The sequence below is a fragment of the Sparus aurata genome, chromosome 7, assembly GCF_900880675.1.
Source record: "Sparus aurata chromosome 7, fSpaAur1.1, whole genome shotgun sequence".
NCBI lineage: Eukaryota > Metazoa > Chordata > Actinopteri > Spariformes > Sparidae > Sparus > Sparus aurata.
In genome coordinates, this window is record NC_044193.1 from 35,631,192 (window position 1) to 35,648,312 (window position 17,121).

The 17,121-nt window shown below is 40.3% G+C and overlaps 1 protein-coding gene across 4 annotated transcripts in view; it reads left to right on the forward strand.

The window, feature by feature from the left end:
- The window catches only part of LOC115585035 (immunoglobulin superfamily member 21-like), a 33,599-nt gene extending 19,113 nt beyond the window's left edge, over positions 1–14,486 (forward strand). For 3 of the 4 annotated variants that reach the window (XM_030423056.1, XM_030423058.1, XM_030423059.1), the window contains 9 exons: positions 1,596–1,720; positions 2,525–2,646; positions 2,774–2,892; positions 5,024–5,139; positions 8,610–9,150; positions 11,039–11,139; positions 11,636–11,828; positions 11,911–11,949; positions 13,602–14,486. In XM_030423056.1, the coding sequence (XP_030278916.1) occupies positions 1,596–1,720; positions 2,525–2,646; positions 2,774–2,892; positions 5,024–5,139; positions 8,610–9,150; positions 11,039–11,139; positions 11,636–11,828; positions 11,911–11,949; positions 13,602–13,684 (1,439 nt within the window). In that variant the 3' untranslated portion in view covers positions 13,685–14,486. The remainder of the gene's footprint in view (positions 1–1,595; positions 1,721–2,524; positions 2,647–2,773; positions 2,893–5,023; positions 5,140–8,609; positions 9,151–11,038; positions 11,140–11,635; positions 11,829–11,910; positions 11,950–13,601) is intronic. The other variant, XM_030423057.1, reaches the window with a different exon arrangement.
- Positions 14,487–17,121: the final 2,635 nt, after the last annotated feature.

The window sequence follows — 17,121 nt, forward strand, 5'->3', positions numbered from 1 at the left end:
AAGCCTTGTTACTTAAACAGGGACACCTAGCTGGAAGCTACCAAGCTAGCTGTTCGCTAACAAGCTGTCTGTGCTTACACATAAAGGGGAGCAAATTTCGCCTCACCTAACTCACTTCAGTTTCCCCTCTCCCCCGGTCTGTTAGTCCAATTAACCGCACAGAAAGACATTTCATGTGAAGTAAAATCCTTGAAAAGTTCAGTGACTTGAATAAGCTGAAGTAAAGCCCAGCAGACAACTCATGGCTAGCTGTCAGTCAAAGCAGGTATTAGCTGGTAGTGTCTTTAGTACAGTTATATGTGGAGAAGTGTCCGTCATCCTGTCTGTCCTACCGACTCTTCATCACTTTACCACGTGAAAAACAGTGTCTGTCCCCGGCAGAAGAGCGAGGCAGCTCGCGCAGTTAAATGGTGGTGATTATGTGACGTAATTGAGAGCAAAAAACTTTAACACCCTAACCCTCCTTCCACTATTGTGTTGTTCTAGTAAATGTCTCTGGAAAGGTTTATAGAAAAAATCACTGCAACAGTCAGCCCCCCTGACCGAAACTTCAGTGAACTTTCCCCCCAAAACCATCTTAATGTCATTGTCTGTACCGTCATGCCTCTTTTGGTTGCTTGGTTGAAGTGTGACCGTACAAAGGTGGAGCAAAGCAACCTTCGCTAGCAGCGATAATGCAGAGTCTCTCTGTGAAAAGGGCTACGGTCGCTTATGGGGATGGACTCGCTTTTGGAGCCAGCCTCAAGAGAGCATTTGAGGAGCACTGGCTTCAATAACAAGAGCCGGAGGGTGTCACTTACAATTACTACCCTCACATTCTGGCCATATTTAACAAATTGTAAACCCCTTTAACCAAGCCTAGATATTATTGATTGTACTTATTCTCTGAGTCAACATTGGGAGAGACCCAATTTACCATTTATTTATTCATAAATTAGAAAATTCTGTGCCTGCCATTGAAAGAGATTTAAAAATACACCAACATGGGATGCGCATTATAATAAAAATAATGTCTAAAAGTGTACTTTATTACATTGCTTTGTTTTTAATTTTACATCTTCACTTGTTTCAGTGTACATAATGGTGATTAGGGATCAAAAAATGACAAGAATAATCATATCACAAATATATGCATTGTTTTATGCATTATTGTAATATGACGATGAACACCTTCCAACCAAAACACATTATAATTATGGCCTTGCTGTTTGGTATATATACATATATATAAGCAAGCACTTTGTAGTTTTTCACTTCAGTCCACAGCATATATTGTGACCCTTCATTTTTCTTTAATTCTGTTTTCTCTTTTTCATTTGCCATGCTCTCTTTGGCTGTGTATTGTGAGCTTTATATTTGTCAAATAGGGGTTGACCTCAGCACAGCTTTAAATTAAGCTGAGTGGCCACCAAAGCTACAGCCTACAGGGATATTAACACTGAGGCTGCTGAGTGCAGTTCATCAAGTCCAGTAATGCTTTCATGGTAGATTGCTTTGTAAATGCATAAGAACATTAACATCATAGTTCACCACGAGGGCCATACAAGGGTAAGCAATGTTGTATCTAATTATCTTCTATGTTCTCTCTTTGGCAGGTTATTTAACTGTTTCCATTGAACCTCTTCCTCATGTTGTCATTGGAGACACAGTAACAGTCAAGTGCAACTTCCAAACAGACGGCAACCTCCGAGAGATTGTATGGTTTCGGGTGAGCACACAGGTGAACTTGATGCATTGCTGCTTGCCATCCTCCGTCTGCATTTGGTTGATGACACTCCCTCCTCCAGTTACCCTATATGCAGGCCCTGAGGGGCAAGTAAGAATTATTTGTCTGGTGCTTCATTTCCTAAGTTCAACATTTTTTTCTTCATGTGAGTAAGGCCACAAGAAGGTCTTTTTTCCCATGTATTGAGCTGAGTGTGCATGTGTGTAACCCAGTGAAAAACTTTTTTCTTTTTTTAAAGGAAAGTAAGGCTAATATTTCAGAGTTGGTTTCTGTAACACTCATTTTGAACAAAAGAGGCCGAAGTGCATGACCACTCATGTCCTAAATAAGAGGAAAAGCAACCATGTTGCTCCAGGGGAGTTTTAATTAACTGTTAATTAACAGTCAGGGCCAGTGAGACACTCATGGTGTTGCACAGTGCAGAAGCAAAGAGGAAGGAAATAGAATATGTACCACACGCCCCAGCGTGAGCACTTCACTACATCAGCTGGCAGGCTGGTACTGCCATCGCTCAGAGCAAACAACGGTCGCTCAGCAAAGTCACGACTCTTCTCTGTTCTGGTGCCACAGTGGTGCAACGAGCCCCCGACCAATGAGTTGCTTTGGACAAAAGGGTCTGCCATAAGCCCTAAATGTAAATGTAAATGTAAATGTACAACATTCGCATGCTAAAATCCTGTTGAAAACTGATATCTGAACTGAATATATGAAGCATTATACATACAGAATATTGCTGTGTCTATATGGTTGCAGCTATGATATTCAAAGTCTGTGATACCAATGCACTTTCCCTTTTAGGTGATAGAAGGAGGCAGTGCCAAGCAGAAGATTTTTACCTATGATGCCATGTACAATACCAGTTATTCCCACTTGGAGGACAACCGTAGACAAGAGGACCTTGTCTATCAGTCAACTGTTCGGTAGGACTGGTTACAGGGAGGATTCTTTTGAAAGTGGAGGAATATAGAGGGATGTTAAAGATGACAGGTACAGTATGGATATAAAAAAAAAACCCTCTATAATCTTTGTAATCCTGAATATGAACAGGCTTCCTGAGGTCCAGATGGAGGATGACGGTCTGTATGAGTGTCATGTGGGGATCTATGACAGGAACTCCAGAGAAAAAGTGATTCTAGCCTCTGGAAGCATCGTTCTCACTGTCATAGGTATGTATTGATCTCTGAGGTTGTCTCATGAACTTTAAAGACCATAAGAAAGGTTCAAACTCATTAGGTTTCATCCCATGTCTAACTTTTATAGAAAGGCAACTGGACTTTCTCTATAACTGAAGAAGCCTCTTGGATGTACCATGACCTGGATGACTGAGAATCTTCATTGGCATTATGTTACTTCCTGTGGGCACCATGTAACACTTTGTTTTACAGGTCTGGACATTTCAGGTTAAGTAGGTGGTAATTACCTAGTAACATATTTGACATTTCTTTAAAAGTACCCCCAAATTACTAACTCCATGGATTGGAGAGAACATTTTGGGGAAAATATTATAAGTTACTTTTTAGACGTTTTTTAGAAGTTTGATGTGTTGGAGACAATTTGGCTCAATGGAGGCAAACTATTTCTATATATTCTGGGATTTGTTCCAAATGTAGTATGTATTGGAATGGGATTCACAGAACATTAAGCAGAATATTCAAGACTCAAAACCCCTGTAGCTCGAGATTCTTTACCTGGGACATGTTTCATTTTGGAAATAGAGTAGTGATACAAAGCTGCTGCAGGCTCTTTTGGTGGCAAGTTAAAAATCATATACTAGAAAGTGGCTAAATCCAGTCCCACATACACTATAAGAGTGGTATGGAATCATTTTGAAAATACAGTTTAAAGAATTGACAAGATCACTTTTTCTTTGAGGATTCAAAAAATAAGTTTGGGAATAAATGGGTTGAATTTACAACCCCAGTGCAAGCAGATTTTGTATGGCTTCAATAGTGATTCAAAGCTTTTTATCCATTCATGAGGTGAATAGAAATGTAAGCTCCCTTTTTCTGATGTATATAGTTAGATGGTCAATTTAGTTTCAGGTGGGCACATCTAAGAAAGTAAGACACAAAGTTTGCTGACAAACTGCAATGGTAACACACATTGTTATGATGGTTGTATACATGTGGGCATGTGGCTGAATACTGATGTATGACACAGATGGGTAATAGCAGATATGCACACCTCCAGGTGGACATGGACTGTCAATTTGCCTTAAGACTGAGTTGAGGCCCACAAGGCCTGCAGCTTTTGATATATATTTTTGTGCTCATACATACACTGTAAACATATTTGAGAACTTACTTTAAATTACCCTGAACATTTTTGTTTATGTTACCTTTCCCCAATAAAATCAAATCAAATAAAAGAAACTCAATAAACGTCACCTGAAGTGATAGAAATCAGTAAGATAGAAAAAAACGATGTGCTTCAATTTACTGTCCTGTGGAAGTTAGACAGTAACCAGTTGGACATTCAAATGACATGATCAGCAGAAGTTAAGCAGAAACCAGTTGGAAGTATTCTAGAAATTATTGAGGAAATTAGCAGCTGTTTACTAACTGCTTGTTGGAAATTAAATTTCCAACAAGCATTAATTAAATCATTAAAACATGAAATTTCATACATGCTGCTTAGTCATTTCCACCTACCTACCATGAAATGTATGAACCAGTAAGAGGAGGTGTTACCCAACATGGACATCTTTACCAAATGTAATGGCAATCCATTCAGATACTTATCAAGTAAGTTTAGTATCTTACCCAAAGATACTTTGACATGCAGCTGGGGATCCAGCGATCAAACCACCATCCATTAGACTGGTAGATGACATGCTCTCCTGAGCCACAGCCTCCTACATTAAATAGGACAGGTTGCATTACAATCAGTGTGTTTACAGGAGGATGTAATTCCAGAGAATATCTCTCTCTTTCTCTGTCGAGCATGTTCCACTGTCAACAGATTGAAGGGGAAGAGTGAGGGCAGATGTCCACTGGTTAATCAATCACTGATGGTGTTGTTGTGTTGGAGAGATTAATATATATGTTTTAGTTCTACCAATAAAGCCCATTTTTAATTGAATTAAGTTCAACAAACATGAAGTCCTGACTCCGGCTCTGCATGAGGTTGAGATCTATTTGTACTCTCAGAAAGAAAGTAAATCAGCACATTCCCCAAAATGTATTTTTTTTTATGGAAGGCATCACCAGCACTCTGACGCATCAGATAACCTGATTTTTTAATTATTAGATTAGATATCAATTTAATCTCTGAGTGCCTTGTGTATTTTCTCTGCAGTACCTCCCAAGTCTATCTCTGTGGTGGCAGCCAACAGCCCAGCTCCTTTCAGTCGCTACGAGGCCCAGAACTTCACTCTGGTTTGCATTGTTAAGGGAGCAAAGCCAGCTCCCATGGTGAGATGCAGCCTTTCACTCTCTTGGAGGTCTCAGTCTCCATAATCAAATTTGCTTCACCTCTTTGTGTGCTATGAAGGAGAACTTCATCATCCATCCTTTCATCCATGTATGATGATGAAAAACAACCCTTTGGAAAAGGAGGAGAACAGTACTTTCACTGCAGAATGAAATTGGAAACACTGCAGGATTTGAAATTTTTAGCACTCTCAGACAAAAAAAATCAAAAGAGAACAGTGCTCCCACTTGATGCTGCTGCTAAAGCTTTGGTCTGCACACTCTGTGACCTCTGTGGAAAATGTACTGGGGATTAGAGGACAGCTGTATATGTGATGAAACAAAAATCCAGTAAAAAGTGGCTTTACTCATGAGTGAAACAAAGAGGAGCTACATGACACACAGATATATATGCATGAATACATCATAATGTACAACAAGAGCACAGCTTTATTGTTTAGTTATGTAGATTATTTATATTTCTGTGCCTGGATTATGGAGATAATTTCACTATTAATTTGCTTCAAATTACCTTGTTGCCCAGAAGTGTGTCAGAGGTTGTGTGAAAACAGATAATATAAGAGAGGAAATCTTCTTGTGTTAAGACTTGTGGACTTGTAATCAATTGTTTTTTTTTTTTACTTTCTATTGCTTTGTCTTAAAAAAACATTCATGAACTTTGGTTCTGTTATTCATCTATTATAGGTCTTCTTGATAGTGTGACCGTTATTCTGATACCTGGTTAAATGTCTCTTAGCCATCACCTCACAAGCTTCTGGTCCACTTGGCTGAATATTTAACCACTCCTATTGAAGGAATCAGTGAATTTCAACTAAATTTGTTGGCTTCCTGGCACAGACCTCTTAATTTTCAGCACAGTCCAAATGTTCTCGATGGGGTTCAAGTCTAGCCTGATTTATCCATTCCTTTGTCACTTTTGGTGTGTGTTTGGGATCATTGTCCTGTTAGAACATCCGAGAACATCCCAATCTTCAGACTGATAATTTGAGGTTTTCCTAAGAAATTGGAGATAATCCTACTTCTTCATTATTCCATTTACTTTCTTTAAAAGCACCAGGTCCACATACTGGCAGTTGAACAACCCCACAGCATGATACAACCAGCACCATGTTTGACAGTAGGTTTGGTGTTCTTGGGGTTAAAGGCCTCACCTTCTCACCCCCAGACATATTGCTGCTCATGTGCTGCTGTGTGTCTTGTTCAGTGGTGGTCAGGTTTCAGCCTTCCATACCTTGGCCATGTGTCTGAGCACTGAACACCTTGTACTTTTGGCCACTCCAGGTAGGTTGCAGTTCTGAAATATGACAGCACTGGAGGATAATGGGTTCCTGGTAGCTTCACGTTTGATTCTTCTCAAATCTTTGACAGTTAATTAGTGTCTTTTTTTTCTCAACACGTTTCTTGCGACCCTGTTGACTATTTGCAGCAAAATGTTTAGTTCTGTGATTACGCCCCAATAACTCCTACAATTTTTGGCTTTTCAGAGTCAGTTAAATATCTTTTTTGGCCTATTTTGCCGAAGGAAAAGAAGCTGCCTAATAATTATGCACACCTTGATATAGGATGTTGATCTCCTCAGGCCTCACTCTCCCTCATTACACAAATACGTTACACGTGATATGATTAAATCCAATAAGCATTCCAGTTTATACAGCTTAGAGTTGGAAAATATGCATAATAATGATGATACAGTCAAAATACTGACTTGCCTAATAATTGTGGACACAGTGTAAACCTGGAATGAAATGCAAAAAGGGCTGTTTAGGAAGACTTTGGGGAGATTTAGGAAAGACTGAATTTGCCTCCATGTTGTCAAGTTATGTAGAATGACAGAATTCATTATGTATGTTTGGAGTTTGGCTTTGGTGGGATTGTTCAAAAGCTCGGGAAGAGATGTACTTCCACAGGCTGCCTGTTCAATCTGGAGCCAAGAAGGTTTTGAAATTAGACTGGGGATTGCCGTTAGACTTTTGTGCTACAGGAACAGAACTCTCAAGTTTGCTGCCCAGTAATAGCACTGAAAACAAGGGAGGCCAAACCCTCCTCTTAATTTGTGCTTGCATGGATGCTTCTTTGATATTGGCAGCGAAAGAACTGTGACTGGCACTTTATACTTACAAATAATTCTTTTGTACAGTTGATCTTGGGACCTGTAACTGCTTTGAAATGGTTCAAAGTGACTTTACTCACTTGTTCAAATTAATCATGTGCTCTTTCAGACCAATGCTGAGCTCTTTAGACTTTGCCATTGTAATGTTTGTGGCTGAGTCTAATGGGTGTATCAAACAGGTCCTACTGAAATGGGTCCAGAAAAGTCACCAACTGCTCTGATTCAATCAGAATCACTCAGGAGAAGTGATTCACACAAGTTTCTATCATCACCTCAGTTGATCATTCAAGTTACTGTATGTATATTTTTGATCCAACAGATTTGGTCACAATTTCAGAAGACAAACAAATTCATCATTGAACCATCTTCATGAATGGTTTTTGCAACAAAGTTTGTGTTCCACTCATTCCATCACAGAAAAATGTAGAAATCTTTGGAACTGAAGACTGACATGATATACCTGTTCTTTCATGTTTTTTTAATGTAGGCATCATCATCTTCATGTTTAAAGCACATCTTACAGAAATGAACATTTCTGCAAATATGAGATTTTAATTATGCGCACACGACACAATACATTATAGTTGTCTTGTTTTTGTCCATTGAATGTGTATGCTTTGAAAATATTTAAGATTGGCATACTTTATTATGTCAAATCTTTTCAGAGCCACAAGGTCACCCTATTAAAGGCTAGTTCTGAGAAGCCCACGAACATATAAATGTTTACAGCTGCAATATGTGAGACATGGCCAGAATTTTCTTTTAAAACATTGAAAATTCATCAATATCAACAGAATGAGAAGAAAAAAGTGTTGACATTCCTTCAATGACATGTATTGTGTTGCAGAGATACAGTATCTACTAAGGTTTGCATGCTAATCAGCTATGAGTTTCACAAGCTCTCTAAGTCTTTAGTGTAGTAAATTAATGAAACAAACTCACAAAATGTCAAGAGAGAAAATATTTGCGCACCTATTTTCCGTAAAAAACTAAAAACACAACTGTACGTCCTCTGAATTCAAGTTCCTGTCTTTCGAAGAAACTAAGCCTAATCGCCTTGTTAACTCATCTTAAAAAACACACTTCATTCAAACTGGACAGAAACTAAACAGTGCCAGATTTGGTCTAAGTAATGATGTGATGTAATGATGTCCGACTCTCTCTCTCTCCCCTCCTGCTTCATGCCTCTCCTTTCCCCACCTGCCATCTCTTCTTATCCTCGGAGTCATAGGTCTGGTCAGAGCCTCTGTAAATCACCTCTGTACTGTATCCTCTGTCTTCATGATTTTAAATGCTTCTGCTGCTCCTGTTGAGCTCACCTGTCTTTGTCCCTGCATTTCAGGTTTACTTCAAGCGGGATGGTGAGCTAATTGATGTAGTGCCAACTGCCAAGTCTTCCTCCTCAGGGGGGGACCAAAGCAAGGACCCAGGGCAGGAAAAGCTCCAAGGCAGGAGCCCGGCAGGGCTCCGGAGCTCCCAGGTTCTCACAAGTCGAGACATTGATGACACCAAAGTCCAAAAATCCTTGTCCCTGCTGGAACAAGAGGGGAAGCTGGCTCGGCTGGGCCAAGATGGCCCAGATGGCCCCGATGGCCCTGATGGCCCCAAACAGGGGCAAGAGCAAGAGTCAATGTCAGTACCCAAGTCAACCACCGAGGTGATCCCCGAAACAGTAGTGAGCCGAGAGTTTCCCCGCTGGGTTCAGAGCAGCGACCCACTCTACTACTTCCAGCACTGGCAGCAGGTGGCAGGTGATGGCACTATGGAGGTCAGAGCCATGCTGACCTGGAGCCTCAACCCGCAGCTGGACAACGAGGCTTTGTTCAGCTGTGAGGTCAACCACCCAGCTCTGTCTATGCCCATGCAGGCTGAGGTCACACTGGGTGAGTTATGAACCTACGCTCTGGCTAACTCAGGTTTTCTATTATATCAGACTTAGACTTACTGCAGGGATAGTGCTGTGAAAACTGATCAAACAAATCCTTTGACTGGTACTTTTTCATATTTGTTCATATGTGTGAATGCATACATGTTTTTTTCAGCTTCAATGAGACAGCACAGCCTCACAATCTGAGCACAACAATAACATAACAAAACCCCTCACCTTCCTTAAATGGTTTCAAGTAGTGCCAAGCTAACAGCCACCAACCTGTAGCTACTGCTGTTAAAGTATGACAGTTTGTTGTTTACTTGAGCTCAGTGTTGCTGACTGATGTATGTTCCTCGTATTTCTTGCTGTAACTGTACAAGCCCTCATGCACCCACTGCTGATAGTTCATACAATTGTAAACCCTTGAGCTCAACACATTGTTGATACAAGCTCCCATACACAATTGCTGCTTTCAACACTCCCTGTCCACGCCCAACTACAATCCAAACGCCAAAGGGTATTGATATAGTTTAGGAGCGATGAGCCCTCAGACATGTGCTGTATGGCTTTAATTATCAAAAAAGTAAAAATCAAAACTCCATTTGAAAATTGAGAAGAACATGTTGATCGATGGGCAGCAGTGTTTCCAATCAGTGCAATCATTTTAAAACTAAATGAAGAATTGTGGCAAGACAGCCTCCCTCAAAAATATGTCATTATTCCCTTCATGAATTTTCATGCAAACACAACATCCAGTTAATCAGATTTTTAAACCCTCATCTAAAGGGCCGGTATGGAGGATTTAGTGCAGTCTCATGGTGACATTGCAGATTTGGACAGACTGAATTCCGCTTCCTTCACTGTCCCCTTCCGACTGTGTAGGAGATCCTACAATGGCAGCTAAAACATAAAAGTGCTTGGTTTGTCCAGTCTGGGCTACGATAAAAATATATGATGCAACATAGTGGGCTCCATGGAAGAGGACCTGCCCAGCCCTCAGGAAGTGCCCCAGGCTTTGAAGCGAATTTTCCAACCACAGAAGGGGACTTTGATATGCTAGCAAGTAAGCTCGACATTCATGTGACCCTCATCCTGCAGATTGTTGAGAGTCCCCAGAAAATCTCCCCACATTGTACAGCGAGTGCTTTTTAGCCCATGGAAACTATTCTTGTGACCTGGGTAGTTTGGAGAAACTCATTGTTGCAGTTCGGTCGATAGATGCTAGTGTTATTAATTGTTTTGCATACTGGATGAAATACTTTTTTTTAAATCTCATTTCATTAATGTTTCACTCTGCTGCTGTCTTTATATAACATCATTACAAATGGTTAGATTTTCGTCATCTGTTAAATTAATAGACCAGAACAGAATTATCAAATTGAGTCAACGCTCCATGTTTTTCAAGTCAACAGTTAATTCCCTCTAGTGCACTCTAAAGTTCCACATATTTAAAATGACTGACTGTGTCTGGATTTAAGGATGTACTCCAGAAAGGTTGTCGAAGGTTTTAAGAGTTCTTTGATTAAGCAGTGATTAAAGCATTGATTTAGTGACAGGGTTTATTGTCAGTCAGTTCCCTTTCTCAACACTATTACTCAGGCCACATGCTTATAATATTAAGAATATTCTGTAATTACTGAAGTCATACATACTGGATGGAGTCCTGACCATTAAGCGTAAAAAAAGTGGACAGAGCCAATGTGACGTCACCTGCAGGTTTCTGAAAAGCCAAAATGAATTTTTAGCAGTTTGTAGTGTTTCACCATAGGTGATTTATACCAGTACCTCATTGGTACTGTATGTGCTGTTATGACTTTCCTATTATTCATACATCTCATTTTTACAACATCTTCACAATGGAAATGAATATGTTCTTTCGACATGGTATTTTACTCTACCAGCTGCTCCCAGAGGACCCAAGCTGACCATGAGCCCCAGTAAGGCCAAGGTTGGAGACACAGTGCGGATCACGGTCCAGGGTTTCCAGTTGGGACCTTCAGCAGTAAGTTTCCAAAACAGCAGCTCTCTAAAAAGTGGTCAGATGGGTGCCTTCTTATTTTACCACAAGTTTTTAGATAGAGTTCCTTCATTCCAGGCAGCGATTGGTTTAATTTCATTCTGTTTATCTGTATTGTAACCTTTGTATACATTACAGGTTAGGTAAAGATATTTTATTGTACACAAATCTTAAGCCAGCAAGCGACAGCAGGCACCAAGGGTGCTCTCCCTTGTGTGTCTGTGTTTGTGGTCAATTCTATTTCAGGCTAAACTCATATTTTATAATAAAAGCTTCAGATATAACATTCATACAGATATGTTTGCCATTCTTGTGCTGCCCACTGCTTTGCTCCAGTGCAGTGTGACAGGTTAAGAAGGAGCTTCAGAGACATGACAGCAGTTACTGCAGGAGAGATCTGTGCTCTTAAACCTTGTTCTCCCAGCTCACATTGTGCCCTGACCCTACATCACCCTTCCCACAAACCTGTGTGTGTCCACAGAGTGAGGTCTTCCCTGAGCCCATGTTCACCTGGACCAAGGTCGGTGGCCGTCTGCTAGATGGCAGTGAGGAGCACGATGGAAGGGAACTCGTCCTGGATAGAGTTCCTGCTGAACTCAACGGCTCCATGTTCCGCTGCACAGCCCAGAATCCTCTGGGATCCACAGACACCCACACCCGCCTCATTGTGTTTGGTGAGTCTGTTTGTGGGGTACTTTGGTTCTGCATCTGTTCAGTGTGCTCACCATTAATGTTCCTTTTTGTGTGTTTTTGCAGACAACCCAAGACTAAGAAAAGGAAGAGAACAATTTATTGGTAGGTCATTTCATTTCGTAGTCAGTTTAGGCACTGTTACAGCTACTGTGGTACCTTACTGTAATAAACAAGTAGTATGAATACAGGGTGTCCACAGGAATCTGGGCTCCTTTTACTGTAATTTTGAGCTTTTGCAAAACTTTTTATTTTAAAAGCAAACACATTTTGGTAGCACTTTCTTTTAGATTGCACTTGTAAGATGTAATAAGCCCTACTTTTTGTCAAATTAGACAAAATAGAACTGATATAGTTGTTTTTAGGCGGTAAACTGATAAGACACAATTAGCCTCAATTTGTATGAAATTAGGCAAAAACGAGAAATTACATGGTATTTATTTGAAAATGTCACTAAATCCCAAATGTTATATATATCGAATTGGACAAAAACTATATTAGAGTAAACAAAGTTATACCCTACTTACAGAGCACAACACCAAACGCATGCTGTAATGTGAAACTGCATAATGCATTATTAGACCTAAATGTATATACTTAGGCTATTATACCAAATACATCCATTAGACACCGCCCCTACTACCAAATAGCACTGTAAAAAACAAACTTATACTACAAACATGCATCTATCATGGCATAATTAGACAACACAGGCTGTCATTTGACGAATGTAGTGCCATATCAAAAGAACAGAGCTCAGAGGATGATGCATTTATTTGGGCTTTATTTAACATAGTTTCACTTCATTACATTTGTTGATAACCAAAACCTTGTCTTTTTTTTTTAGGTTAATTAACAACGTATTACAGGCAAGCTGTACTGCAAGGTTAATTAGCAACACATTACAACAGACCACCTGTTTGGCTAGACCAGAACAATTCTATACATCAGACAAACATCTAAGGTTAATTCTAAGTGCTGTTGGCAACTGGACTACAGTTTTGGTTTCAGTTTCTTGAAGACCTTACATCTCTCAAGCGAGACGCTTCTTCAGTTCTATAAAACTGTAAGGTTATAGAATATCTACAAAATCTAGGAAAGGACAAGGTCACTGACAGACCATTGTATTACTGACTGTAGCCTGGGGAAGCCATCCTCTGCTGTCCACTGACATCTCAAGGAAAGAAATCATTCCTTTGAGGACAACAACGTGAACATCTTGTCCAGAGAAGACAGATGGTTTGAAAGAGGAGTAAAGAATCCATCTATGTCAAACTGGAACAATTGATTTTGAACAGAGGAGCTGGCCCATGACATTACTTATCACCCAGCTACAATGCAGCACTGAGTTCCCTCCCCAGAAAACTTAACAACCATTCACACCTGAAGGCCGGTTGAGTCAATGACCCACAGGATGTCCTAATGACTCACATGAATAAATGTGCATGTGTGTTAAATATATTGACACAATATTTTATTGTGGCATTTCCCCAGTAATACTTTTGCCCTGAATATTTACACGTCATAATGTCAGTTTTCAGTGGTTCAGTGGTGTTGGTAACTTAGCACGGCTGCACATTGTCTGGCTCTGCACAAGAGATTTGTTGATGATATTAATACAGAATTTTGACTTATCTGTTAATGAGAAGTTATTACATTACACTTGCTGCCAGCATGCTGATTGTAATGTAAACTGTAATGATCTTATTTTTAATGATCTGCAGCAGTGCTCTGTATACTGTCTTGTTTGTGTGCAGCCATTGACGCAGCGGTCAGCCAGCGCTCCCTCACACTGACCTCCTTGTTGCTGCTCCTGAGCTTTACATGTGAGCTGACGTGATTCGAGACTCTGCTGCTCATCCACGCGCCACCACCCATGTTCTCCTGTGGCGCCTGCTCTTCAATGATTCCCTGGCAGTAGTGAAATGTCCATTCAGCTGGTAGCAGCAACACGCAGCGCTACTGGAACATGAAAAGTGCAGCTGGTCTTAACCCTTAAAGAGAGGACAAATTCTGATGCAGTGTAGGAGCAAAGGTCCAGATGCTGCACAAAATACTGCTACACTGTGAGCAAATTAGCTGATTGGTTACTCGACTCTGACTGATTAGGAGAATGTAGGAGGCTCTAAATGCATCATACTAGGGGAAGTCTTGGATGAAGTCTGTAAATGTCTGCAGGGTTCACACAAGATCCCAGGGAATAATGGCACTGGAGAATCGTAGTCCTGGTAGGCTACAAGCTGGACAAACAGTTCTCATACTGACAAAAGACCCAAAGAAGACACTTTTTCATAACCAGGAAAGAGCTGAAATTGAATTTTCTGATGGGCAGTCAAACCCATGTAAAAGTAAATGATGGGCCTATAGCCATTCCTAACTGATACTCTGATAAAGTTGCATAACCATCAAGTATCATTTGGTAAAGATCATTATTCTCTTGGATCTGTGAGAAACAGTTGAAATTGTATTTGTGCTCTCAGAAATTAAGACATTTTAAATAAATTAGTTTTATTTCATTGTCCAAAACAGCTGTTCACACCTGGCTCATGTGATGGTTTGTTTGGGTCCTGTCTCTGCTCCCGTCTTTGCTCAATACAAGTTCCTGGAGGTCAAATTAAAAACTTTGATCAAAAAAGCAAAAATGCTTTTTTTTCATTAATTTCTTCATGGGCTAAATCATAGTAATGTCTACAGATACTCAAGCAGGATCACTCCAACCCTTTGTTACTGCTGGACTCTGAGCTTTGTGCTGATTACAAGTATTTCCTTCTTTAAAGAATAGAGCTCTCCTTTTTGAATCTAAGAATGTGCTACTGGACGTTATGTAAAAGCTCCAAATGATCTAAACTGCATTTAGTACAATTCTTAGTAAAGTATTTTCTTTGAAATAACTGTATATGTTTTGGTTAACGTTTTGAACCAGACTACGATACTAAAGCCTTGCTACCCCCAATACATAAGATGCTTCACTTCCATTAGCAGTCTTTTTAATCTTTTATGTAATCCTTACTGTCAAATTGTCATGTAAGATGGTGATTTGGGAGTGAGCGTCTTTTGCACCCGACATGCCTTTTTATAGATAGATAGATCCATGATCCAGTTGATGATCCATGGTCAACCTGACGATGATGGTCCTGGATCATCATTAACGATGATACATGGTCAACATCGCAATGATGATCCTGCATCCACATAGGCTAATGATCAATGGTAAACATGGCAATGATAGTCCTGGATCTACATGAGTAAATTAGCAAGCACTATAGTCAAATATTTTTGAATGAACCTTATGGAAGGAAAACTAAAATGCTCTAGTTAATTTAATGATGAATTATGCTGCCCAAAAAAATAGGCCTTTACATCTATCCATATCTCTCATTTTCTTTACTAGTGCAGTGCCCATAACAAAAGTGTATTCCTATAGAAAAGTGGGAGGTTAAGTAGCTTTTTCATGGATGGCCAAATGAGGCTGTGTTTGAAGGTGGGACATCAGGGATATTTAGGTTTGTTGTGAAATCCGATATTCCAGGGTATAATTGGCTGTTTTTGACTATTTTTGATTTTGCCATTATATTTCACCCTAAAAACTATTTACTTGGTGTCATTATTTTCAGCACAACCTGTCATGTGTGACTGTATTTTTTTATTTTGACATACTGTATTAACACAATGGACCTAAAATCACAAAAAAAAACCCATAAAATCCGAGTAGAAAAAGTTAATTTTTTTTTTACTGTGAAAACCACAAATATGTTTAACAAACCATTTTATTTTTTTTACTTATAATGCAAATATAAATTGTTGTTTGCTAAATATGTGCATAAATTTTAAGAATGTACAAAGTTATATGTAACTATTTACATTTAAATGCAGGCAATGCTCAGGTCTGCCTGTGCTCCTTAAGAGCTGCACTGCCTGCTCCACATTCAGCTTCTCCTCATTGTTCTGACTCATTAAACAAAAAACCGACTCCACTACACACTAAACACACTACACCAAACACTACATAACACACTAACTACACACTCCAAACACGCTAAATGTCACAAATCTCTCAACTCTCAGTATCGCTGTCTCTACACCGACCATCGTTGCCTGTCAATCATCCGCCTAGGTCCCTCCCACAACTTCCTGTTCCTCAACAACCAAACTTGCTGCTTGGACACTTTCGTGACAAAAGCCTGTTTTTACCGTTTCTTCTGCACCAGACACAAAGCAAACGTGACGGCAATGTTCGCGAAAAAGCGTGGCGGACATTATTTACCCTTAGTCCGGTTTTGGACGTGCCGGTGGGTCCGGTCCGTCGCCTCGGGAGGTGGGCCGTGTAGCTAGTGGCTAGCAGCTAGCTACACACGAACATCCACAGATTCCGATTCCACTTTGTTGTCCGCGCGTCTCTGGATCTCCTCAGACCCGAACAGACTCGGTCCGGACTCTTTTAGTCTCATTAATCCACAGCAGTCAGTTTAGATGCACAGAACAGAACGGGACCGAAACCGCCGGCAAAATCATCGTAAATCAAAAAAATATATAATCATCATCGAGGATAATAATATCCTAATTATCGAGGATAGTCCTAAAGCAGGGATCACAGCCTGATCTAAATCTGTTCATCTTGGTCAATTTATGTACATTAAGTAAAGATAGTCTCTAACATCTCCACAGTCACCATAAGATATTAAATACAAGTCAACCTCTGAACATCTTACGTTTGAAAGTGAAGGCTTTTAAGGCTTTACTTCCAAAGGGATCAAGCTGAGCGCCACCAACGTATTTTAACTGAAATGTGGAGGTTTTAATGTCCCTTGAAGTTTAACATATCTGGCGTTTGATGTTCAAAGGAGTAAAAACCGAGTATAAACCCAATACTTACATTTAAATACGAGATGTGCACCACTTGAGGTCGCCATTATTTATTTATTTATTTCTTCTCTTCGGGCGCGCGATGAATCATGGGATATGTGAGACCACGAAGTGTAGTAGCGGTGCACACTCGAAAAACAGGTAAAAGGAGTGCGCATTTGTGGGGTGCATTATGAGAACACCCTTCGCCGCGGTATAATGACGTAATCGCACTTCAAATGCGCACTCGAAGTGTGCAGACCCTGAATTGGGACACAGCTTGTGTGTGCATGCAGGCTCGCCCCCCATTCCGGCTCTGTCCTTCCTGCGGCCAATCAACGCGCGCCTCATTACATAATAGGCGAGTTCAAGATCAAGCAGCGCTGCGCAGCGCTGCGCCTAAATCGTGATGCATGCTGGGTAAAATGTGTCCAC